This window comes from Cygnus olor, chromosome 20 (assembly GCF_009769625.2).
Source record: "Cygnus olor isolate bCygOlo1 chromosome 20, bCygOlo1.pri.v2, whole genome shotgun sequence".
NCBI classification, from domain to species: Eukaryota; Metazoa; Chordata; class Aves; order Anseriformes; family Anatidae; genus Cygnus; species Cygnus olor.
In genome coordinates, this window is record NC_049188.1 from 5,894,973 (window position 1) to 5,920,514 (window position 25,542).

Consider the following 25,542-nt stretch of genomic DNA (forward strand, 5'->3'; position numbering starts at 1 on the left):
CAGTAACGCAGTGACTTCATGTGAAGTATTTGTGGTGATGTATCGTGGGGTTTGGCCTTGGTCCCATTGAAATAAATTGTTCTAATGGATGCTGTGGGACAGTAATCTGCAACCCATATGCAGCTGGGTATTAATCACTGGGAACAACCTGGTTGAATTTCTGCAGTTTTCATAATCTATGCCTTGACCACGAATCTAGTTCTGCAACCAAGAAGCCTTCTGTGTTTGCTATCAGGTGATCCTATTTGGTCCTATTTTTATCAGTCTGTCTGATACTGGACATAGCAAGGACATGTACTTGCACATGGGATCTGTCAGCAGTATCATTGTGCTTTTAGCAAACTTCACAGGAATCGGTTTGTTTGTAGTACGCTGATTACCTTCTGTCCCAGTTTGTATCTAGGAGGTTGCTAGTTCTCTCTTTTCCTGTTTTTAGATGAAACACTCAATAACTCTCCTTTCTATATAGTAAGCAACATGGAATACAGGGCAATATTTTTATAATGAAGAAGTGAAACTGTATATCTAATCAGAAGTCCTTAATGTAACACTGCACATTGAAGAAGTAGAATGTCTTAAAGATCCTTTGGGCTGGGACAGTTGAATTTTTTGAGAGGAAAACAGTGAGCTAGCATTGCAGAATAGGCTTTCTAACAATCACGGAAATGTATTCTCCTCATTACTCTCTTCTCTATTTGTGCTGGTTTTGATGCCTCTCTATGTTCTGTCTTCTTTCAGTCTTTTGATTTGCCTAGTGAAATGGAAAGATTAAGCTCCCAAATCCCCATCCCACAGTTAAATACTGAGGAAGTTCTGATGGAAAGGTTGTCCACTTATTGTCCACTTATTTCCACATTGTCCACTTATTTTCAATTTTAGCACAGAGAATGGCACATCATTCACACATCAGTATTTCCAGCTACACCTTTATCCAAGCTGACATATGGTAAGGTAGTAATAGAGAGTAAATTGCCCATTTTGCAACATGAAGTTTAATTAAATACATTTAAATGTAAGATTTGAAGATTTGAATTTTATTTGTACTTGCTTTTGTAATCACAGTCATATTCTTACTGTTTCTTTTAGAGTGTATGTTGTTTTCTTTTTCCCCCCACTGGAAGAGTGCAACACTTGTGGAGTGCAGCTCTGAAAGAGTGCTTTAGTGTTTCTAGAAATGCTCTGTTCATAACAGGACCTATTTCCATAACTGAGTCTGGGGTGACATAACCTGCTACAATGTACCTTCTTTAACTGCATTCTTTTTTTACTGTCGTTTTGGTTTAGAAAAAGAAAAAAGCTCTGTGGACTGAAAGTGCTAGGCAAACGCACTGTCAGCTAGACTGGTGTGAAGCAGTGCTGACATTTTTTGTTAAAAAAAAAAACAACGACAAAAAAATGAACTTTGTTTAATGAATTTTGAATGTAAAAGAAAAAAAGACACTATAGGGTGATCAGTGAACTGCTGAATACAGTAAACATGTTTCATGACAAAGAATACAAATACCCTGCAGATCTGCTTTCAATAGCGATCGCTAGGCCCCCTGCTTTCAATAGTTAATACCGAGGCCCCTCTCTCACCAAGCCTTACTGGTAACAATCACAAGCCAATGCTTAAAATGTTGACATGCTAAGCACATTTAGAAAGACCTATGTCTGCATTCCCTATGGATGGTGTAGCATAACTGTCTAACATCGAATGTGCGGCAATTAAAAACAAAGTTAACTGAGCTAATCAGCCCGTCTCTCCTGGAAAGTTGTAAGGGCAATGAGTTCTCTGTGAGAGATTCTTCTTCTCCCTTGCATGATGTCAGTGGGTCTGTAGCTGGTTTGTTTATGTAGTTAAATCCCAACAGGCTGCGTGCTTCTGTTAGAAAATATTTAGGAAGAATATCTCTATTGGAAAGAAAAAAAAATGTTTAGAGCCACTGAGAGAGGCATTTGTGTTGTGCTCATTCTTCCTAGCTGCTGGAACTGGGCATTGTCATCGTGGACTGTAAAAAAAGGTCTGGATCAAAACTTTTGGAGCATCCCTGAGAATAAATATGATACACTGGTGTTGGGGGAGAGATATAACAAAGAGATGCAAAGGAGAAATAAAATTAATATTCTGAAGATTTTGAACCCATATCTAAAGAGAATGGTGAGGGGCAGGCAAGGATTAGTAGATTCCTGGAATAAAACTCTGAAACCTGATAGAGTCTGGAAATACTATATTCTCAAATGAAAGCTGACTGACTCCCTTTCCATTCTTTTCCTCTTTTTAGCCTGGCTGGGAGCTGGTGTGCAGGCAGTTTCATGGACAGGGTTTGAAATATGGCAGAGAAGTTACAGAGCATTTGCTGTGCCGGTTTTGGCCAGCTTGCAAGGTCAGTTGATCCTGACATGAAAAAGGCCAGCATCCCTTACATCCTATCCACTGAGTCAGACCGACAGCTTTCAGTCTGCAGCTTAAAGACCTTTCTCCTGGCTCTTTTTTCTAAGAACTCCATGAAAAGTGGTTCCATAATATAAATTAATTTCTGTCTGTACAACAATCTGTATGTGAAGGGGTTCATACATCTACTAAAACATTTTTAGGGGTCTGCAGGTGGAAGGGGCTGAAAAAAACCCCTTTACAGTAGGCTTTTAAACATTGTCCAGCACTTCGGTATCTGATCCTGACGGTTTCTGGATGCCCGAGAGCTGTTTGTTGCCCACTGTCTGGGCACCTCAGACTCTGCAGTTTGCTCTTATCATTCAGAGCTGGATGAGGATTTGCAACACCCTGAAGAGATCCAAATCCCAAATTGAGAGTAGGCTTTCTTCTGGCTTAATTACAGGGTGAAAAGTAGCTGGTGGATTTTGCGATAGTATCATACCAGGGAGGTTGTGGGCACAAGATGTCCAATCCCTCCTGTTCCCTAGATTGCTCTTACAGCCCTGCTGCAAACAAGCAGGTTTTTGTGACTCCTTAGCAACTTAGTGCTGCTGTGCTTGTGTTTGTGTATGAACCTTAGCCTGAGAGATAATGGCAAAGTAAATTAATCAGTGTTTCTCTGGCTCTCAGTCCCTGGTCCAGATACAGTTTTTCTTGTGGTAGCCAATGGGATTTTCAGCTATTTGTGCCCAATGAAGTGTCTTTAGTTTCCTCAGGAATGAGAAGAGCTCTTTCAAAATTTAATAGCACATAAATTAAATGGGGAGGGATCACAATGGTGTTAGGAAGACACACGATGCTCATGAGCCTGATAAGATGTCTGTGCAGGTGCTTTAAAAGACAGCAGCAGTACTGTACAGCTCCTGCAGCCTCCAGGATTGCTTGCATATGGCTAGAGCTTTGATTTGCAGGGGCCCCAGTGGTGCTGTTCTCCTCTTGTCATCATTCTTAACACTGGCTGACTGTCAGATCCTCAGCAGATTATCAGAACGTGTTTTGCCCCAATGACATTTTTTGTACCAAGCTTTCTGTCGACAGTAGTTACTGTTCTGCAAGTGAAATGTGCTTGTCCTTTCAAAATACAAAGAATCTGTATTCTATATAGAGATTCTATGTATCTATATTCTATATATCTATATTCTATGGTATATTCTCATCCTCCATATTATCCACAAGGACTGGCAGGCACATCTATTTTAAACTTTCTGGGTGCCAGAGAGGTCTTTTAGTGCTTCTTGAACGCTCTGAAGAGCCCTTTTTTCGCTGCGTGGGGTGGACGTGGATGTGTGAACAATTTGGGGAGCAGCGCACTGTACAGAGTTGGTAGATACAAGTGAGGGGGCGGCAAAACGTTTTTCATCACTGGCATTGGTGGTTCAGTGGTAGAATTCTCGCCTGCCACGCGGGAGGCCCGGGTTCGATTCCCGGCCAATGCAGTTCCGTTTTTACTCGTTGCTGTGAGAGTTGGGTGATTTTTTTTGTTTTTTTTTTTCCCCTTCCTTCGGCTTTTCCGCTTCCTTCCTTCAGCCTAACGCCCGCACACCGTCTCCGGGCAGGCGCGGGGCCGGCTGTGCAAGGGGCCGGCCCCCGGCGAGGCGGCGGCTGCGCAGGCTGAGGGCCGCCGACAAGATGGAGGTGTAAGGAACGGGGTGGGCGCGGGTCGCTGCCGCCGGCCCCTCAGCATCCCCCATGCTTCTGTGGGGGCTCCTGAGCTGGGATGTGTGTGTGGGGCGGTATATCTGCGTGGGTCTGCGCTGTGTGTGCTTGGGGATGTGTATTTGTGCGGGTTTGTGCGTGTGTGGAGGTGGGTGTCTGTGAGGCAGCATGTAGTGTGTGTGAGAGTGCATAGGGCCTCCTACAGCCCTATAATCAGTAGTTTGCTTAGGCCTTCTGCTGAGAAACTGAGCTTTTTTGTTTGTTTGTTTGCTTTGCAAATATCGCTGAAACATCTGTTTGGGAAAACGACATCGTGGCTTAATTTTAATCCTACTCTGAGTCCGCATGTCCCCTGCCCTTCCTGTTTGGCTGGCCATGTGTGCACACAGCGTTTTCCTCTTCTCTCTCTATTTCTACTCAAGGAGAAGCGGAATACAAGTCCTATTCTGCAGGTTGTGGGGGAAGATTATTCTTGCAAATATCAGATAAACAGCTAATTGTAGGAGCAGCACATGCTGGTGTGGAGATGGAAGAAACATAAGGGGTACATAAATACCTGGTGGCTGCAAAACCAGCCAGCCCCAGGCCCTGTGCCCTCAGCCCCGAGGTCACTGTGTTACACAACACTTTGTATGTTTCTATCTTGTTAGCATCACTTGAGCACTAAACAATAGGCTTTGACCTATGTCAAAGCTTTGGGACTCATTCTGGTGAGTTCTGTGAGCATTGTGTGGTGATATACATGCAGGACGTGCTGGTTTCTGGTGAATGGGGCACGGAGAGCGTGAGTCCTTTGGGATGCACGTCAGCATCTGCCAACACCAGCTGAGCTGGGGCCATTCCTACTGGACATGGAGGCTCTATTATTGTTTAATCTTCTATATGTACAATTCAAAAGCAGATAACAAATCAGGAACGTTCATTGAAATGGCAGTTTGTATGGTGTTAGCTGTAACATGAGTGGTGACAGCAGGGAAATGACCTCTTCTCACTGGTGTGCGCTGAAAAATGCTGCAAAAGGCATACATGGCCTCAAGGTTGCTGTTGCATGTGTGAAAGATAGGATTTGCTCTACCGAAAGAGATTCTTTCAGTACTGTTAGTAGTAAGTCTGTGATGCCACTTATACATCCACTTTATTTTTTTTACCACCTTGAGTAAAACAGTTTATTTTACTGGTGGTACCTCTTCTAGTACCAAAAAAATGAGCATCAGAAGTAGAAGACCAGGGGTCTGAAGTCCTGAGCTGTGGGTGGATGTCCCTTGCATCAAAATGGAACAACTTAGACCGTTTTGCACTTGAGTTACTGCTGGAATTTAATCTTCCTAGTCTTAATACTTCCTGCATGATGATCTTCCTAAATGGAAGCTCTACAGCTAGAAAACATCTCTAAGTTCTTATGCCAAAAGTATCTGTTAGTAGAGAAAAGAATCCTCTAAAAATGTTTGGGTTTAAATATAAAATTTTAAAACACGAAGCATAAATGATGCCTTTAGATGTGTAATGCCATACAGTAAGACATTTTCTGATGTTATAAGTGGAAGGCCTTCTCAATAATACTTTGTTTTGGACTAAAATTTGGACCAATGGTGCCTCTGTGAAAGATTCTAAAAAATGTTTATATTTTTGGTGTAAACATGACATTTCTTATTGTCATAATAATTAAGCATACTTTTTATTTAAAATATACATTGAAATTCACTCTTTATCTTTTTTTTCTGAGTGTAGAATTGATAGCTGACTCATGAGAGGGCTGAAGAAAATTACATTTCTACTCCATAAGTTCAGCAAAATTTTTGAAACTGGGCTTGTTTGCTACTTTGTAATTCTGATATTTCAGCACAGCAAAAATTGTTGAAGTTTTAAGATCTAGACCAACTCATCTACTGTCCATTGTTAGAAGACAAAATAAGCGTTTTTCTGAATGACAGTGGTTTAGAATTGAAAGCAAGAAACCAATTGTCTTAAATAATGTAACTTCAGATAGGCTTCCCAGAGATGCATTTTTGTAGTAATGTATTTACTCTATATGATCCTCTCACTTTAACTGAATAATTCCCTATATAATTCTTCTCTGGCATTATTATTTCTAACAAAGAACGTCCTTGATCCATAGGGATTTTTGTAGCAATAGACTGAATGCAAAGATTCTGAAGAATTGCATTTACCTAACAACAAAAGCTATATGGTTTGTAAAACATGAATGAAAACTAATGCATGTATGAGCTCACTTGCTGAACTTTCACTCGAGTCAGCGAAATGGAAGTTGAAGTTCATCTCAGCGTATTTTAGAAGGTCGTTTTCATTTAAAAACAATGATGGAACCTGTGGAAGTTTGTGGATGCATTTAATTCATTTGAAAGGGATGAACGTGACAGTTCTATTTCAACAGTTGATGGTGCTTGACAATACATTGTACCTTTTTTTTTTTTTATATGCTGCTGCACAGACCTGAGAAAAGCCTTTTTTTCCTTTTGTATGGAAACTTGCTGTTGTGGCTAGTGACTGCTCAGCAGAATGTATTGTTTGGAGAATGTATGGTGTTTTGTGTCAGGCTTTTCTCCCTTTTTTTAATTTAGAAATATAAAATTACAATATCCAGTAGTAGTAGAGGCATGATTAATTTAAAAATGCATTTGACTTGCTTAATCGGGACAGAATGAGCGAGGAAGTGTTTGGCAGGTGGAAAATGAGAAGCTCCCAGCCTTGTCCTGCTAATAAAGGAGTAGCCACACAAAGATTCAAATAATAAATAAAGAGAAAATTTGATAAGTTTTTGTATGCAGTCATTTGTTTGTTTACTCAGTACAGTGTGTGTAATGGCATACCTGTATCTACACACACACATACAATATGTACATTGTACAAAAAAAGTAATTGTTTTCTTTTTCCTTGACTAATAAATAAATAGTGTGCATAATCTTAATGACTTTTCCTGTCAGTCCTCATTCAAATAAAACTGGAGACCTTTTTATATAAGGAAGAAGGAAGGAAATTGAGGTATAGTTGGTAAAATTGGGTGAGTGAATAAAATAGTGTGGCTGAGTAAAAGGATTATGTAATGGAAGAGTGTTAAGATTCATGGGTCAAATTGTGCAAAATATGATGTACACCTATGTAATAAACTTATAATATGGAAAAATAAATATTTTTCAGAGGAGGCAACAGCTTGGTAATTGTAGAATCCTCAAAATCAATTTCTTGATTTTTTTTTTTTGAAGAAATCAACTCCATGAAAATAGCATCTGTTCTTTTAGTGTCTTAATGACTCTGCAAAGAAAAGTTTCAAATTGTTTCATTTGGAACATAAATAATTGGTTTCTTTTTTGTTTTTAGAAAAGATGCAAATGCTGCATTGCTGAGTAACTTTGAGGTAAGTTTATCTGCATCCTGATTTTAAACCAATACCGTAATGCTGGAGGCAGCCACTTGAACACTTTTGAAGCTGAAAAAATTGCCAGTGACAATCAACAAGACTGTGTGACTTTTGTTCCCTTATTTTATTTGTTGTTAAGAAAGTTTTTTAAAGGAAATCTGGAAATGTTTTCAGTAGTAGTGGGTACAGTATCATTACTTGGTTGGTCCCAAATCAAACACAAACATGTTTTTCAAATAGATACAGGTCTGATCTTCAGTATGTCGGCAATGTTAAGTTCAGCCTTGCCATCTCTACACAGTTACATGGTTAGTTTGCTGAATTCTCTTTTGTATGGTGGTTTGTTATTTAGGATTTGGTTATCCCCATCTGTAAACAGTTCTGTACCTGGGCTGAATTTACTGATGCTTTCTATGGCAGTCCAGAAAATAGCAAATATTTCAGAGATTATTTATTGCCAAATCATCTCTGCTTCCTTCTTTTTTGTTTGCTGGCATTTTGGAATCTAGGTATTACTGCCTGCTGAGGTTCAGTAGCAGCGTTGGCCATTTTTTGTGAAATCTGTAGGTGTCCTAACGGGGTGGTGCAGTGCAGGGAGAATTGCAGAATCAATTCTTTATGCTCTTCAGACAAAACTTTCTTTGGCTTAGTCTTTATGTTGGTGAATGTACCATATATGTTGAAAAAGAACAAAAGGAAGTGGGAAAATGAAGTTACTGATGAGTGCTTATTTCCCTTTGACAGCACAGTTGTCATGCATGCAGCTTTTCAGTTATTTGCAGGAAGGGATTTGCAGTGTCTGCAGCTATATTGGGCATGGCTTTTTACTGCTCTTCAAAATACTGATTCCCCTAAAACTATGGACCTCTTTCTGTTTGCTCCTCTTTTCTTTGACTGGCATAGCTAACATTCTCTTTATCAAGGTAATATTTTGCACAGAAAGTGGTGTTTGAAAGGAGTATTCGAGACTGACGTGTTTTATGTTCTATGCCTGAATTTCTTTTGTGAGATTGGAGTTGTCATTTTATGTCTCATCGTCACTGGTCATATTGTCTTCAAATATTTATTAAATGCATAGTTTCAGTTTTGAAATCCTTTTGAATCCTTTAAGTCAAGGATTGACTACTTGTGGTTGATAGACAAGGCGTTCCTTTTTCACAGAAGATAAAATACAAAGTAAGTGTAGGGTTCGTAGTAATGTTCATGCTTCTCACCGTCTAGAAATGTTTGTATTGTTACTTCTGTGGACTTGAGCTTATAATTGGAACTGGAACTTGAATTAAGCTAGTTAAAAATGAGGGAAGAAACAGTAAGAAGTCATCTGTTACTTTGCTGTGGGTATGCTCTGGATATACGGTAAAGCCCGAAGCAAAACATCTGAAGGAATTACAACTTGATGTGATTTAATATGGGAATAACGGGGGTAATTGTGATGCTTTCTCAAGATTTTCCTGCATATCTGGCTACGATGAATAAAGAAGCCGTGATGTTGCAGCAAATTTGACAAAGCACGGTTGCAGAAATCAAAATGTCTTCCTTGCATTCAGACCTACCCTCTGAATCTCACTCCTGCATTTTTAATATTCAGTGCATCATAAATGTGAAGACATTTTTATCACATCTTTTCAAGAGTATGTCTGGTTGTACTATATTTTTGTGATGAAATAGGGAGCTAATGTAATCTTTGCGGCTTAACATACCATAACACCATATTGGTCACTCTACCATGTACTATTATGAATAATTCCACTGGAATGTATAAAAGGGCCACTAATCTCATTTATAGTTCAAGCCTTTATATAGTAGGTTCTTGGCAGTGTGACAATTGTAGAGTATATTTTTTTCTTGCAGATAATATAAAATTGTATCCCTGTGAGACAGGGAATATATACATTTAATATTGTAGGTACATCTGTCTTAACAAATCCGGCAGGGCAACAAATGAGCAGGAGATTTTGCTTCAAGCATCACTAGTATTTAAATGGGAGCTCTGTGTCATTACAGCAGGGTATTGACCCAACTCTGTTCAGGACATGATTTAAGATAAATAAATGGAATAGATTCATTCTGTCAACTGGGACAGTGTCCTTTGGGACTCTTGAATAACATCTAACAATTGCTGAAAATCTGTTTAAAATATTCACTTTAAAAAAAAAAAAGTTTTCACAAATTTACACCTCTCTCTATTCACCTTTCTGTTGCCAAAATATTTTTCATTTTAAATAGCTGGTGCAGTCAGCAAAGAAGCAACACTTTTTTATTTGGTTGACAGGATTCGTCTATGTTTTCCTGCTGTAATATTTTTAGGTAAAATAATCTCAAATGATTTAAAGCATTTTTTTCCCCAGGTGTTCCAGTTACTTACTGATCTTAAGCAGCAGCGCAAAGAGAGTGGAAAAAGCAAGCAGAGCTCTGGTCAGCAGAATCTGAACACAATCATGTATGAAGTGAGTAGCCCTGTAAAGTTCCTTTGCAAATTAGCACAAGCTGGACTGATTCACATCATTTGGTCATTTTGGATCCAGGTTACCCTAATTTTTTGTTTGTCAGTTTTCATTATCTGTAGTCAGTTTATTCATGTTGCAGGGTAACTGCACTATAAATTCAGAACCGTGCAGCTGGTTCCCTGTACAGACATTTCTGTCAGTAAAGTTTATAAACTCAGGTGTGGTAGGTATGACCATAGCTGGAGTATTTCCAGGGTCAGTACCGGTTGGTTGCATTTTAGGTCTCCTGTGCATGAAGCAGAGTGTGGGATTCTACTGGATCCAATCTAACTCTGCTGTAACTTCCTGCTCTTCCTGAACTGTATTCCCTTTCAGTGGGAACAATTAATGTAGCAGGGCTGTCCTGTGACTGGCACAGGTAATTCTGGCCTGAAGCTAGCCAGCGGTGCCAGGGAGGAGCTTGGGTGTCTGCACAGTGCTTCCAAACATCTGCCTCACTGGGCTTTTCTGTTCTCTGGAGGCTCCAGCCTCCCATCTTCCCAGATAGCAGAGCATTGCCTGTAGTGCTGTAATAAGATTCTTGTATTCAAATATCTGAAAGTTTTCTTCAGCTGGTACATGCTGGCTGACTGTTGCAGATCACAGGATTGAGATGAGCAGTGCTCGCCAGAGGCATGAGAGCAAAATCTAGGGTCTTATTAAAATCCTTTACAAAAAAAGAATAAACAAAACCTGTGTTGTTTTTTTTAAAAAATTTTTATTATTATTATTATTTCCTCTTGTTTTTAAGGTTCCACATTACAGTTGGGCTTGATGATCTTAAAGTTCTTTCCCAACCTAAATGATTCTATGATTCTTTATTCTGTCCTTTTAAGATGCAGGGCAGAACTTGCTATCATTTGATGAACTGATGATGCCACTTGATTTTGTTTTCAGTGAGTCACAGATCACGTATCTTCTTATTAAGAGAATTAAACTAATACATTCCAAATAAAATAGATACTTTTTTTTTTGGTCAAAAGAGCAAAACATAGATGACTGGAATCACAAAATTACTTGTACAAATATCAACATTGGTTGGATGCCAGATGGGTAATAAATGTTTAATCTGTTACTAGGAAGAACTATTAAAATCCTATATAATACAAATATTAACATTTAAAGTATCTCAAATTAGTAACTTCAAAACAGACATGCAGTATGACCTCTTGTGTCCATGTCAGAGAACTGCATGAGTAGCACCGTGATTGGCAGCCAGTTGAAAGCAGTTTGCCTTGCTCGCATGAATAATCCCATTGAGCAGTGAAACTACTCATGTGAATAAGATTTGGCCTAGGCTTTGTTTTTGTTTTAGTTCTGTCTTTGTTTGAAAAGGTGCAGAGTTTTAATTCCTAAGCCTCAGATTCAACAAAATAGTGGCTTACAAAAATTCTAGTTTAAATCTTCATGGAGACTAGAAGTCTCCTCTTTAAATCAGCTGAGAAAGACCCTGTAATTTTTTTATTTTTATTTTTTAAGTCCGAATACACCTTAAAGCTTTAAATGCTTTGTCATATTGCTACATGTTAAATACGTAGGGAAACCTCATTAAGAATACCGGTGATTCATATTTTATCAACTCTGTTAAGTAGAATGAATTATCTTGTGCTGCTGAAGTTTCTTTTCATTTATCCAGACTTTTTAAATGATAACCAATTTGAATGGAAATACACTGGAAATAAATTTGCATACATTCACTGACATAGTGATCTTGTAAATCACTTTTTCCCAGTATGTGTTGTTTTTTGCTCTGTAAATACTGATTTAACTTTTTTGGCTTCTCATTTTTTAAATATTTGCTTTAAACATTTTCTGAGAATAAGTACAAAAAAGAAAAGTCAAAGCATAACATATGTAATTATATCTTACTATTATTATAGGTAGCCTGTGCATATGTTATCTTACCACACGTCTTTTTGTATTTGTGATCCAACTAGCTAGTTGCATTGTTAGTTGTACAGATACTTTTAAGCTTTATGTATAGCTATGCAGTATCATCAGATGAAGATATTTTTTTCCTTAATTCAAAGCAGGCTTTGACAATGCTGTTTCAAATCCTTCAGTTGCTGATGCACACAGTGCAGACAATGCAAGGATTTCCTGGACCTTCCTTTTGTTTCTCATTATTTCCAACTCTTCATTTTGGGTTCTAATGCAAGCAACATTTAGGAAGATTTCTAAGCTACTTCCCGTGAAAAGATATTTGTTTGTGAGTGTTTGTTTTTTTTCTAATAGAGACTTATTGCCATTTTTTTATTTGGTCAGGTCAAATTACATAAAGTATCATCTGTCTGCTAGGTGTGTTGTTTTAAACAAACAAAGCAGATCTGTTGCAACTGTTACCCGAGGCTGATAAGTTTCACCTGTAAAAAAACCTGAACATTTACAGTAGTCTTGCAGATTTTTGTGACAACCCATAACCTGCTTCTATGAACTTTAAGAAAGCATTGCCAAATATGTGTATAAAGAATGAAAACAACCATAGATTGAAAAGGCTTTGCTAGTGCTGTGCAGCTTAAATGATATTTTTTTTTATGGGTTGGCATTCTACCCCTGCCACTGACTTCATTAAAACTTCGAAGAAGGTAACGTGGTTTTAAAGATGAATAATCCTCAGCTTTTCTCAAGTATTATTGTAAAAACAAACAAAAAATGACCATACACACCTGGTACATTTTAAGATAGCTATTAATCTGTAAATATTGGTTGGTTTTAAAAGGAAAAAATAAATCTGAGTGACGCTGTTTAGTGCAGCTGTAAGTGTGTCTTAATCACAATCTTAGCATCACCTGAAGGTATTTCATTCAAATCAAGAAATTCAAATTTGCAATCAAATTCTAGGAATTACTCCTTTCCTGTACTCTTCAACAGGTAACTCTGGGCTTTGAACGGCCCAGGTAAATGACTATCCAAAGCCACAGAGGGAACAGTCAAAGCTGTCATTCTAGCCTGATGTGTAATGAGCTAGTTGGGTCATGTCATTGTAAATTGAATTCACTGAGACTTTCTGGATAAGTACTAGTGTAATTTCCATTACATAAAGTTGTAGTTATGTATTGCCTGTTCCTTACTCCCTCAGCAAATATCAGTATAGTGTTGCTGAAGAAAGAAAAGTGTGAGTGATCTGTGTTGACTATGGCAGCGCTTCATACTTTTTTGAAAAAGTGGGGAAAAAAAGGAAGCTCCAAAACCTGAAATGATATGCTGAGTTTTTTTGAGCAGTACTGAGAAGACTTTTCAAAAATAGCTTGTTTCATAGTCAGCATGGGAAGAAAGTAGTAACTGTGGAATAATGTATGTTTTCTTCCTCTTCCTTACAGACACTGAAGTACATATCAAAAACACCGTGTAGATACCAGAGTCCTGAGACCGTAAAAGAATTCCTCATAGCAATGAAAGGCCATAAGCTGACCAAGTAAGTAGAGACGTGCCTTTGAGCAGAAGTGTAAACTAACGGGAATGTTAAAAGATCCTTACATACACAGTGCGATAATCTGGATTTGGATTAAGGTATTCTAATTATTTTCTGTCATTTTTTTAAGTATTCATCCAAACTTCTTTCCCTTCACTGATCAGTGACTGAATGCATTCATATTTCCTTACGCGTGCTTGTGTCCAAGCATAAAGTAGAATTCATAAGACGTTTTCTGAGAAAGAACCTATAAGTTGTAAAGTTGTAAATGGGTTTTGAAGGGGGGTGTGGGGAGACAAAACGAACAACAACACAAACAAAAACTAAACAAAACTTCAGCTTATTATCACTCTTCTCATTTTTTATGAACTTCCTTAAATGAAAATGCATCCATTCCAAAGAGGCAAAAAGGTGGCTGTATTACAGGGAGGTAATAAATGAAATCCTGACATAAGTCTATGGGAAGTATGTGCTTTTGAAGCTAAGTTTTATCTGGATTTTTGAACTCCAACTGCTTCAGATCCTCTCGCGGGATTATACTAATTAGTGTTTAGCAAACTAAGATGTTCCATTTTGGGCTGCTTGCCCAGTAGGATTGCTGAGATACACGTTTCAGTTACCTAAATACTGTGTCAGTTGAGCGTTTTCCCCCCTACAGTTTTTAGTAAAGCTGAACATACGTTTCATTATTCTTATTGTGGGAAGTCCTGCACAGAAAATGCAAGATTTCCTTCACGAGGATTCAGAGGGTATTTTTCCCCTTTGTCAGGGGTGTGAATGCATGTTCACAGTGCTTGAAACCCCTAATCCTCTCAAACATCTCTTCGGAGTGTAAGTGAAGCCTGTTGCAAATAATCAGGCCCAAACAAAACTTAATCAGAGAGCTACTTGCTTGAATAGCTTTAATCAGTCATCTGATTTTTAAAGCAGAAATCAAAGACCTAGTTGCTTCTAAATGACTCCCTCTTCACCATGAAGGAGTAGCTTATGCTGTATAGACACTGACTGCATTTTTCTTCTCTGCTGGTACTTGTAAGGAGCTCATGCTCTGAGAAGGGGGCTTTTACTGGTTTGGTTGTGTCACAAAAAGAAATGCAAGTTGAGAGCAGTGCTACAATGCAAGGGTTTATCCTGTCCAGAGCATAGATGAATAGAAAGCAGATTCAATCAGCTGTTTTGTTGACTTTTCAGTGCTCTCTCTCAACGAACCATTATACTCTCATTCAGTATATCAGCAGCTCTGATCACAGTATCGCTCTCACTGCTGATATAGGGAAGCCAGTACTTGGAAGCTGTGTCATGAGTATTGTAACTTTGCCTGTAAGTGCTTTCTTTTGTTGAACAAAAGTTGCCAGGTCAGTACGTCACTGTCTAGTCCTCTTGTAGCTCGTTCCATACAGCAGGATACTAATTTATGTACTAATTTATGAACTAATGTAATTCTTTTCTGATATTGAGGTGTTCAAGCACAGAGAAAATACTCGGTTTACTGCAAAGAGCTGATTGTATGGAAATGAGAATAGATTAAAATTGTCAACAAACTATTTTTTTAAGTACTTACTGCATCCTTGATTTCTGGTACTGAAAAAGAGACCTGTCGTCTTGGAAGTGAAATAAGCTTGTTCTGTATGTTTAGGGCAGCAGCAGCAGAATGGTGCAAATAGAACAAAAAGCCGGGGGAGCTAAAAAGACAGAATAGGATTTTTCAGAAGTAGCTGAATGAGTTATGAATAAAAGTCTCATAAATGTTGGTTTTGTTCTAATATACATTTCTTTCTGATAGAATACGACCAGGACCTCAGGGTTAACTCATACAAAAAGGTGTAGGAGCTCTGTTATCATGTTAGATACCTTGACTGCATCTGATTGCCTCGTTTCCCCATCTGATTTATGGTGTCTCTGAGAATGAAGTACTACATGGCATTGGGTCATAATACACAGAATTCCAGCTACAGAATCTCTCGCAGTCTCCCTTACAGCCGAGCTGTTTTGCAGAAGATCTACCGAAGTATTTGCCTGCTTGTTCTGTGAACTTGAATAGCACTGCTGCAAAGGTTGAAATAGTTACAAACTTTAAATGAGCTTTTTGACTATTTTTTTCTTCTTTCCATGAATGTCAGGAAGTGCCCTTGGTTTTAGGTGTCATCCTCTCTGTCCTTTTTCTCTGAATCAGAGTCTGTAAGGTAAGCAAAAAGAAGTACTTTCCTTCTGCGTAATGGCAGAAGGGTGAGAGCAAAGAGCAAACCAATAGTTTAAGTTACAGATTTATGGCTTATCAGAACTCAGATTGTACCGTGGTTTCTTGAGAATCCTTTATAGTTTTACTTACAGTTAATATCTGTCATCTGGCAAAGAACTTGCCAGCACTATGTTTGTCACGTACTTTACAAAATAAGAAACAGAATTTAGTGTGATCTTGGCGCTTCTTGTTTCTTCTAATCTTTTCCATTCATACACTTCAAGCTATAAGTATCAAAGCCCATCTGGCAGCCACTTCTCACCAAAACACAGAAAGCATATGGTACACAATTACTCTATAATGCACTCACTTTATGTTAAATGGCCTAAAATATTAATGCCTACAAGGAAATCTTGAGCTACCCGTTGGTTCGTAACCAAGACTGTTTCAACACCGCTCTGTTGTTAAATAAATGAAAAGCTAAATGCTTTAATCAATTCCATTCTCTGGAACGAAGGTGGAATTTGTATAAAAGGCTTCACTTGAGATTTCGTTCCAGTTAGCTGGTGGAGAGCTTTCTTCCCCTTCAAGAGGAAAGAATCTGCAGTATTTGTTCTTCAAGACCTTGCTTACGTCATCCCACTATAATGACTTTTCCTCCCACAAAAAGTAATGAACTCCAGAGTCTGTCTTTGCTTCTTCCTTTCTGGGCAAGGCCTTGAAAGAGATGTGCTCTCCCTTAATCTCTTAGGTGCTCGCATGCTGTCTTTGTTGGTAACAGTTTGCTGAAGGTAGCTGATTTGACTCAAGATAGTTAGTGCCTGTCTCTGGTAAGGGGACAGCAGTGTTTTCTGTTTTCTCCTTGCAAGAGGAATAGACATTGCTGGTCAGAAATAGCCCAACGTCTTAGACTATTTCTTTTGCCATTCAAATTCCTTATGACTCTGCATCTAATCGAGGAGAAAACAATTAACCAGTGTGCTTTTGCTGTTAATTATGCTCAGCAACTTGTTTTCTAATACAAGGACTTGGAAAATTGTTGATCGATATGGGGCTTTTAATATAGGGAGTGTTTGCAGCTGTGTCTAAAAACATGTTGGAGGAAGAAGGAAGGGTGGTGAGCTGACTTGCCCTGCTCAGTGTGTTATTGCAGCTCTCCAGCACCAGGTTGTGCTAGTGTATCGGATAATTTCTGGGTAGTGGAGAAAGACCAGACACTGTCCAGAGAAGCAACAAGCTGTGGATTGGTGCACATTCATTGAAAGAACGGACCTTTTGATTAAGTGAATTCTCATTTTTTCCTGCCCTCCTCCTACAGACCTACAATGCATAATGCCTGCTGATCAGCCTGCACATGGTGTCCTTGGATGCTCTGGCCAGAGTTACAGAGGTGATAGTGTTGTGCTGGCAAATTGTGCAGATCCTGTAAATTCACCCCTGAAGTCTTTTGTTTCTGTTATTGCTGATATTTGCTACTCCAAATACCAGGTTAACAAAACAGCATATCTTTTCCACTGACAGCCATCTACTTCGTGATGTTTTCTTCTCACCACTGCTATAGGGAGAAAAAAAAAATCAGTTTTCCTTAAAAACAAAAAGGCAAATTTCAAATTTTAAAAATAAATGTGTAAAAATGACTTAGACCTTTTGGATAGCTGCCTTGCTAAATGGAACAATTTCCAAGATACCTAAACGTGTGTTTGACTGATGTAGTCAGTAAAGTATGGCAAAGCGCAGGGATTTTGCTTGTCATCAGTTAGTTTGAAATTGAAACTGTAGAACTGAGGGATTTTTTTTTAAATGAAAAACTCTGAACTGACATCATAGTGAATTTTATATTACCTTGTTAAGGCCTCAAGCTTTGGCTACTGCTTCAGTACAGTAAGCCATGTTGTACTTGGAAAGAGAGTGTGCCACTAGCAGCTAATTTTCCAGTTTTAGTCCCTGGAATGGTTTCATATTTTTAAGGTAGTGTGAATGGCATCACGTGAAAAGAACGTTTATTAAACTTGTGCTCTGTAATTGCAGTTAAATGCAAATTGGCTCTTCTTGTACTTCTTCCTGTTACAGATAACCTGCCTTGGATCTAATTTGGGATTAATCAAATTTCACTGCGTATTTAAATTTTAAAAATGGGGCATAAGCATTGCCCTTTTTGTCTTTAAATCAACACATTCAAGGAAATATTGAGCTGAAAATCAGTAGTACTTTTGGAAAGTATTTTCCCTTGTTACTGCCAAAATCTACAACAAAGATAAACCTTGAGGATAGTAAAGACCGAATGATTTCCACTGTAATTTTTGTCTCCTCTAGAGCTTTCAAAGTGAATATTCAACACCAAAGGCAGGATGGTGTTAGTTTAATAACAGCACCATCTAATAGTCTTGAAAAAGACTGTATTTCCCACTGAATCTACATATTTCAAATGAATTCTTTGTAGCATTTTTTGCGTTCAGATACAGTTATCAGCCCTTCCAGTTCATCCTGGACGACCGTACCAGCATTCACGTTCAGTGGTAACCCGTGTGGAGAATAGAGCCTGGTATGTTTCTGCTGAGCACGCACAAACTGGGGCCGTGACTATGCAGACCACAGCTCAGGGCTGCTCATCAATAAGCCAAATCCTGTGGTGTTGATTCAGACCAGATTTTACAGGAGTTGTCTTGGCTGACACAAGACCATAGGATTTGCCTTATGGATCTGATGTTTTCGGTTAGTAATAAAATACACTGTTAACGTACACTGCTGTTATTTTATAATTTTCCCAGCAACTGAAAAGCATACGTTCTTTGGATGAATCTGCCTTTGCGGTCACAGATGTTTTAGTGTGTTTTTTTTAGCTCTGTGTGCTGTATCTTGGCACTAATGCTGTTCTCTTCTTAGCTATGCCTATAGATCTTACTAGAAACTTACTTTTTGTTCCTAGATAATCAAAATATATGTGTGTATATATTTATGTACGGTCTAGGAGTTCGGTAGATAGAAGTGGGCAATACAAAGACATCTAATACAAGATTTTGGCTAAAATATAAATGCTAGAAATACTTGGCTCACTGCTGGTAGGAGATGATAGATTTTGTCTTAATTTGCACAACAGTATGTAACTTTTTTTTATTATTTTTTAGAAATTGAGTTTAATATGCACTGTATCAATGTGCTGTCCATTCTGTCTATGCAAATATGCAAGGTGATTTTGAACACAAGACTGGTTTGTGTCTTCTGGGTGAACTTTTTTTGGCCTTGAGTACATGGTAATCGTACGTCCTCACCTCCTACACTCTCCCCTCAAATGAGGACCTCAGATCCATTTTCTTCTCCCATAACTCTGCACGCTTTTGCCTCCAGCAGCCTGAGCTTTGTGTGTCCCAAAGCCCACTCGGTTTCGTTTTTCCCTCAGCTGGAAATGCTGATCTTGGCACTAGTTGAGTCTCAGCTACTGCTGGATGTGGTTGAGAAGTGGGGAGGCACTGCTCAGCCTAACAGCGGTGATCCCCATTTGGGGATTTCTTGCTAGGCAGGTCCTGTAAGAATATGCACACAGACAATTAACTCTGATCTTGGTTTTACGTGAGAAAATGACTTTCACCCATCACTCATCTTTGCTACCTATTCGTCTCTTGAATGAAGAGCTTTCATGTTCCCACCAGTGTTACTAAAATCCAGGCAGTCCAGAAAAGATACAAAGACATACATTATAGGGGAAACATGCTGAAAATATGTTTCACCGTCTGCTTAGATGAATGAAACAGTTATCCTTTTTATTTAATGAACATGAGTGTAAATACGCTTGCTGTAGAAGGTGTAAAAGTGGATTCATCTGAGTTGGGAAAAGTTCCTTGCATTTTTTAGGTGTAATGAAGCATGAGCTAGATTCAGGCTTATTATGTCTGTGCCTGTGCAAAATAGTGCAGTCAGCACTGATACTGATGCATGTGCAGGCTTGCAACATCTGCCTTCCTTTAAGCTTATTTCTGATAGAAAAAGTTCTAATTTATGTGCGTGCTATCAAGAAATCCCTGGTGCACAGAGACTCGGATTGCAACAATCAATTTTTGATACCAGTGTCAGGAAAAAAATCAGTGCAGTGAGTACTGAGCTTTGACTCCTGTTGCATGCAGTGATTCACTGCATGCTGCTCCCACTGGGGGCTGGGGATTCCAGTCTTCTGGAGAAACACTGAGCTTTAGGGGTTTTTGTGTGTGTGTGCTGCAAAGGTATGCCCAGAGTACCCTTCTAGTCACTCTTTTCATTGTGTGTAGGGAAGGTCAGAAATTGCAGGCAGGAAGAAGAGCTAGGACCAGAGCTTCTCAGATCTCACACTTGGAGTGAATTTCTATGTTCTGTACAAACAGCAGGAAGAGCTGGACCTCCCAAGTGAGCAGAGGTAACTTCATGCCTTGCACACATGCATGCTTGGTATTTCTTAAATAATCTTAGTAGCTGGGAATTTACTAAACATACAATAGAAGATAAAATGTTACTGTTCTTTATTGCAGAAGGGAACAAACATATCTACCTGTATCTAGTGTGCCCCTATTAGTATCAACGTATTTGTCCACATGACTTCCTTTACAGTCAATTATCTCTTTTGCCACCTTCACATATTTTGTCAGAATAAAACAACTTACATCTTTGTTATCAGAATGATATTTAGAATGATCAGCAAATAACTAACTGGCTAGGTACCAGTTTTCAGACGTTGGTTACAGAATAGTTGGTCATTTCTGTGTCATCACATTCAAGCTCTATGTAAATAAACCAAATGCATTGCTTAAATCATAACTATATAGTATTAACCTGGCTAAAAAAAAAAATGTTATTTTTCAGTGTTAATTAGTGTTTATAATTTCTAAAACCCTTCAACCCCTACTCAAGCACCTTCAGATTAAAGACGTCATTTATTTATCTGCTTTTTCTTTTTTAATGCCCTGCTGCTAATTCCTTTTTGATGTTCTGAGTCATTTTTCCAGCAGGGAGCTTTGCAGATCAAAACCAGGCATGAAATATTTCAGATAACACACTTTAATGATGTACTTGCAAATTATCCTTCGTTCTTCTGTATGCATTTTGCAAACTGGAAATATTCTGAATGATACCATCTTCGCTGAAATAATACTCTTGAGATCAGTTTGTCCTGACTGTATAACTTCTACCTGTTCCCTAATAATTTATAATAACGTTAATGGCTTATAAGCAGATAAGCCTTTGAGAGGTGACCTTTTTTTTACTCTCTGCTTCCATTTCTTGTATTCAGGAAGCATGAACAGTTTCTCTAATTAATTGCTTTTAATTTATTTCTGTTGTTGCCTGCTTTGCCAGGAATCTTTCTGTAATAAACAAGATGGAGCTCTACCTGTTTTAAAATAGCTCTGGATAAGTAAGATTTGCATTCTTTAGTGCAGGCATAGTATAACTGTGGTGTTTTGATCCTGATTATTTGGCTCTGAAACTTTGTCGGCAACAAATTTCAAAGGTATCGCTCTGAAAAAAAGAAAAATGAAGAAGTGTATCTCCAAGTCAAATAACTTTTTTTATTATTATCTTTTTGTCTGAGGATCTGGAGGAGGTTTGAGATTGTATTGGGGCGTGTCATGCAGCAAAAGCAAAGAAAGACTTGTTTAAAAAGGCTCTGGTCTCAGAAGCCGTATGTGAGTGTACGTTGCAGTGAGAAACTTGTATGAAGTATGAATTCATTAAACAGTGAGCATAAAATTCTATTTTTGTAAGTAGGGCTTTAGGAGGAGGGGGAAGTGTTTTACAAATAGGTATCCTCATAGTTCTCCTGTGACAGTTGCAAATGTTATCTGTCTTAGATGTCTCAAACTGAGGCACAGACTTGTGTTTGGCCAGGGACCATAAAGCAAATAACACTAAAAGCCAGGACCAGAACACCGGCTTCTGTGTCTCTGTCAAGTGTTCCATGCACCAAAACAAGCAGTTTCCTAGCTCTCGAGGAAAAAGCACTAAACTTTTCCTACATTAATCAGATGAATTAGGTTATTTTTATGCTGAAGATGTAATTAATATTCTTTACCTACTTTTGTTAAGATTTCTGCTTTGTCTGTGATGATGTCTTGCTAAAATTTTATGCAGGTAGGGTTAGTATTTTTTTTTTCCCCATTAATTCCTTAAATGACCTCTCAATTTCAACTCTGGGCTAAAGGTTTTCTGTACTTGTGTCAATGTTAGGGTTTTATTTCGTCCTTTCCTTGCTTATAACAGTAGCGAAAGGCAGCAGCTTTTAATACTTTGGTTTTGACAGTAAGGCAGCCAACACAGCGGTGTTCTCAGCTCAGTGTTAAAGTCAGCCATGCTGTTAATAGTCTCTTGTTGTAAACATCAAGCTGCTAAATAAATAGATGCAAGTGATTAGCATGGGAAAACAAAGGCAGCACACTGACTGCTTCCCACCAATGGAAGCATATTTGGCTTTCATCCTTGATTCTCCAAAACCAAACGAATATCTCTGGGTAACTAGGCTAATTCTGATTCTTTTGTGTTGTCTGTAAAATCACAGCATTCAGAGTTCAGGACCAAATCCCGTGCTGCCAATGGATTTGTTAACAGGATACAGAAGAGAATGTAAACAGTTATTCTGCAGGAGAAAAGAGAGGATGTAGTCACTGCAGGAGGAATTGCCCTTAAAACACTGATTTATAATGTAGCTGACACAAACGACCTTCTCCCCAGCATCATCTTAGATTTCTGCTGCCTGGGTGTACCGTATGGTTCATGAATGGAAGGACAGATCCTTCTCAGGGTGCTACAAAGTCCCAGGGAGGAAGGAGCAGTCCTGGACAGGGTCCATGGCCACACAGTCCTTTTCTCCATTATTTAATGGAGCCTTCAAAGGATATAACAGTGCCTACTATGGCGTTTTCTTTTTTAGGACTTTGGTTTTGTCACCAAGAGGCTGGATCTCTTGTTGAAAAACAGCGATCATGGTATTGTCTCTTTGGAGCTGTTTGCTGATCTCAAGGGCTGTAAATACACATCACAAAACCCTCCGATACAATTAAGTCCGTTGTTTGGTATCAGCAGAGCAGTTGTCTGCACTGAGCCACAGTCTCCCATAGTCCCATCACCAAGTCACTTGCAATCATGGATATTTTAGGTAAAAATAGGTCCGTTAGCTCATCCGGTGTTTGGTAGTACATGATTTTTCCTTCAGGTCACTCTGGGGACATCAGCCAGGAAATTTTTATTCTAGTGCTGCTTGTTCTGTGTGTTGGGTAGGTAAGCGAAGGGTCTTACTCTGTTTGGGTGTCAGCTGACAGCCTTCAGAAGTATTAAATTCGGTGTCTTAAGTATTAGATTCAGTGCAGACACCGAAGCAATGCGTCACTTGTCAAAGGCTTCTCCTGACAAGCGTAAACACCTTGGGCTTTGAGCATTTACTGGTGCACACACATGAATGATAAAGTATCGAGGTGCCTTACAAAGTTCGGATCTGATAGCTGGTGTTAGGTTTCAAAGGCAGCCGGTGTCAGAGGCCACATGAAATGAGGCGGCATCTCTGGAGCATCTCCAGACACACGGGCGTTGAGCTGCTGGTTGTAAAGGCCTGCCTGGGAGAGCCCAGGGCTGGGAGTTACAGCATCTGTGTTACCCTGAGAGCTCTAAGGTTTCCTTTCAAAGCCACCCACGGGTCCCACAGAACCAAAGGGAAACGCTAAAGAATCAGTGTAAGTACACATTCAAGATGCCCTTTGAATAATAAGACGTTTCAAGCTTGAATTCCCCAGAACTGTGGTTCATTGCTATAACACAGGCTGGAAGATGGTATGTGTTAACTGTCACTTCTCATTTAGACACACAAACGTGTATGACAAAGTATTGCATAAACGTAGATGGCTGCTAGGAACGCATATATATTGAGTATTATTCATTCAAGCTTTTTTCCAGAAAATACAGGTTCAATTCTCTTTGCATGTCTTATTATTACACTGTAGTTGTATATTTCAGAAAACCTGTCTGTTACTGTTTTGTATTCCCTTTTAAACGTTCGTTGTATCCTTAGCAGTGCTGTATGAATGTGCTTTTTTGCACTAAAACACAAAGACCAGCTGAGATCATTGGCCATGTTTCTATTATGTGGTCAATGTCAATGATTTGAGCTTCTGAAATTAATGAAATATGCATTGCTGGCATATGCCAGTTGGTTTTTGACTTTGCTGTTGGAATGATTTCTATTTCAGTAGGGTGTAAAAGGAATAATTTTTGGCTACAAAGCTGTTGCTCAAATGTTGTGGTTTGAATTTCAGGCAAATACTTGTTTGATCACATCTTAAAAAAAAAAAAAAGATTTTTGAATGTCAGCGAAATTTTCTGCCTCATACCTATTTTTTTTCCTGTTTTAATGGTCAAAGTGTTTAAATGGAAACTTGTGAGATCTCTTGATTACTTGGTGAAAAAGCAGAGCTAATTGATGTTGGCTGAAAAGAATCCAGACAAACAGTGGGGCTGGATGGATGAGTGTAATCGTGGTTCTGAATGTGCCAGGAATTTTACCACTGGCTTCAGTGGTGCTAAACAATCTCCCTGAATATTAAAGTGTTTTGTGTTTAAATACCAATGCCAGACTAATCTTACTGTCTTCCCCCCCCACAATAGGCAGAGGAGAATGAAAACCAAGCATTAAAAATATAGACGCAACACAGTTCATACCTAAAATCACAGTAAAAGAGGTTAATATCGGATTGAAGTGCTTTGTGGTAAATGCCCACGACTGCAAATTTGAATTCTTTCTGCCGTAGTGTGTGGGTAGGTTACCAAGGGTTTTGAGTTACTATATATTAATGAATTGTCCCTTGTCTTTAAAACTGCAATACGTGACATATCTTTACAACCCCGGCTGTGACTGGGGTTAGGTGTTGATTGTTGTGGCTGTTTTTTTTGACGTTTTCTGTATCTTTGCTGCCATGCTGATTGTGGCTATACCACTTTTTATGGGACTGCAGTGAGTCAAGTTAAAAACAAACCAGGAAGAAGAGGGCTGTGAGGGCTATGATTGTCTTTACAGTCCACCTCAGTCCCCCAGCTGGTTTGCTGCACGATTCCCACCAGTTGTAGAAACACAACTGGAAGCAGGGTTTGCATGGGAACACAGGACTCGAAGCCATTGTTTTTGCCCAGAGGCATAAGTGCCTCAGTATGGCCTTAGCCCATTGTAATAGCGTAAGAAAAAATGCATTGGCATAAACTGTGTGGGTTGCAGACAGTACAAATGACTCTGTGGTTTCGAGCTAATTTTTTTTTAACCTTGCAATTCTTGTGTGCTAAGAGAACAAATAAATTATTGCCATTTGACGGATGGATTGCAACTTTTTTAGGTATGATAATTGTTCTTGTGGTCATTTGTTCATAGTAAAAGATTCTGTGATCTTTGGCAAGTTGTTTCGCATTTCTGTGCAGCAATTAAAAGTAACAGTGCATATTTGTTAATGCTTGTACTGTAATGATCTAAGGGCCTTTGCCCTGCCACCTTAGACTATAGGTGGCAACAGCAATATGTTTAAACACACAAGGAATTGCTCTTTTTTAAAATATGCAAATTAAAGTAGGAAACCACACTGCAGACCCTGTCTGAATTCTCCTTGGCAGTGGCTTTTCATCCCTAAATTATGAGGAATGTATTTGCATCATAACAGTTGTTTGGGGGGATCCTCAAATTATGTAGTAATGCAGATTGTTTTACTCTTTGTTTCTAAACAGAGCAGAAAAGCTGCAGTTGCTTAACCACAGGCCTGTGACAGCAGTTGAAATACAGCTGGTAAGTAACAATGCTCCTAACTGCTCAAAGCTTAAACGAAAGCAGCTTTAACTGTGAGGATCAGTTGAATAATTATTTTCTCATGGTCGGTGATTGAACGTATCCCTTTGTACACATCTTTACGTTCATGGTTTGTAGTCCCAACTGCTTCCTCTCTGAGACCTCCCTTAGAGCCTTCCCCATCTTTCTCTTGGACAGATTCCCCACCCCTATGTTCGCTTCAGTGTCACATATTGAAAATGCTG

At 38.8% G+C, this 25,542-nt stretch overlaps 1 protein-coding gene and 1 non-coding gene across 2 annotated transcripts in view; both read left to right on the top strand.

The window, feature by feature from the left end:
* Nucleotides 1–3,781: 3,781 nt before the first annotated feature.
* On the top strand, nucleotides 3,782–3,852 carry TRNAG-GCC. Its single transcript has one exon. It is a non-coding gene; the product is annotated as a tRNA-Gly (tRNA).
* The window catches only part of LOC121057684 (CGRP receptor component), a 31,778-nt gene continuing 10,066 nt past the window's right edge, over nucleotides 3,831–25,542 (top strand). The window contains exons 1-5 of the mRNA XM_040532186.1: nucleotides 3,831–4,053; nucleotides 7,409–7,445; nucleotides 9,797–9,895; nucleotides 13,255–13,349; nucleotides 25,240–25,297. Of these exons, the coding sequence (XP_040388120.1) occupies nucleotides 4,046–4,053; nucleotides 7,409–7,445; nucleotides 9,797–9,895; nucleotides 13,255–13,349; nucleotides 25,240–25,297 (297 nt within the window). The 5' untranslated portion in view covers nucleotides 3,831–4,045. The remainder of the gene's footprint in view (nucleotides 4,054–7,408; nucleotides 7,446–9,796; nucleotides 9,896–13,254; nucleotides 13,350–25,239; nucleotides 25,298–25,542) is intronic.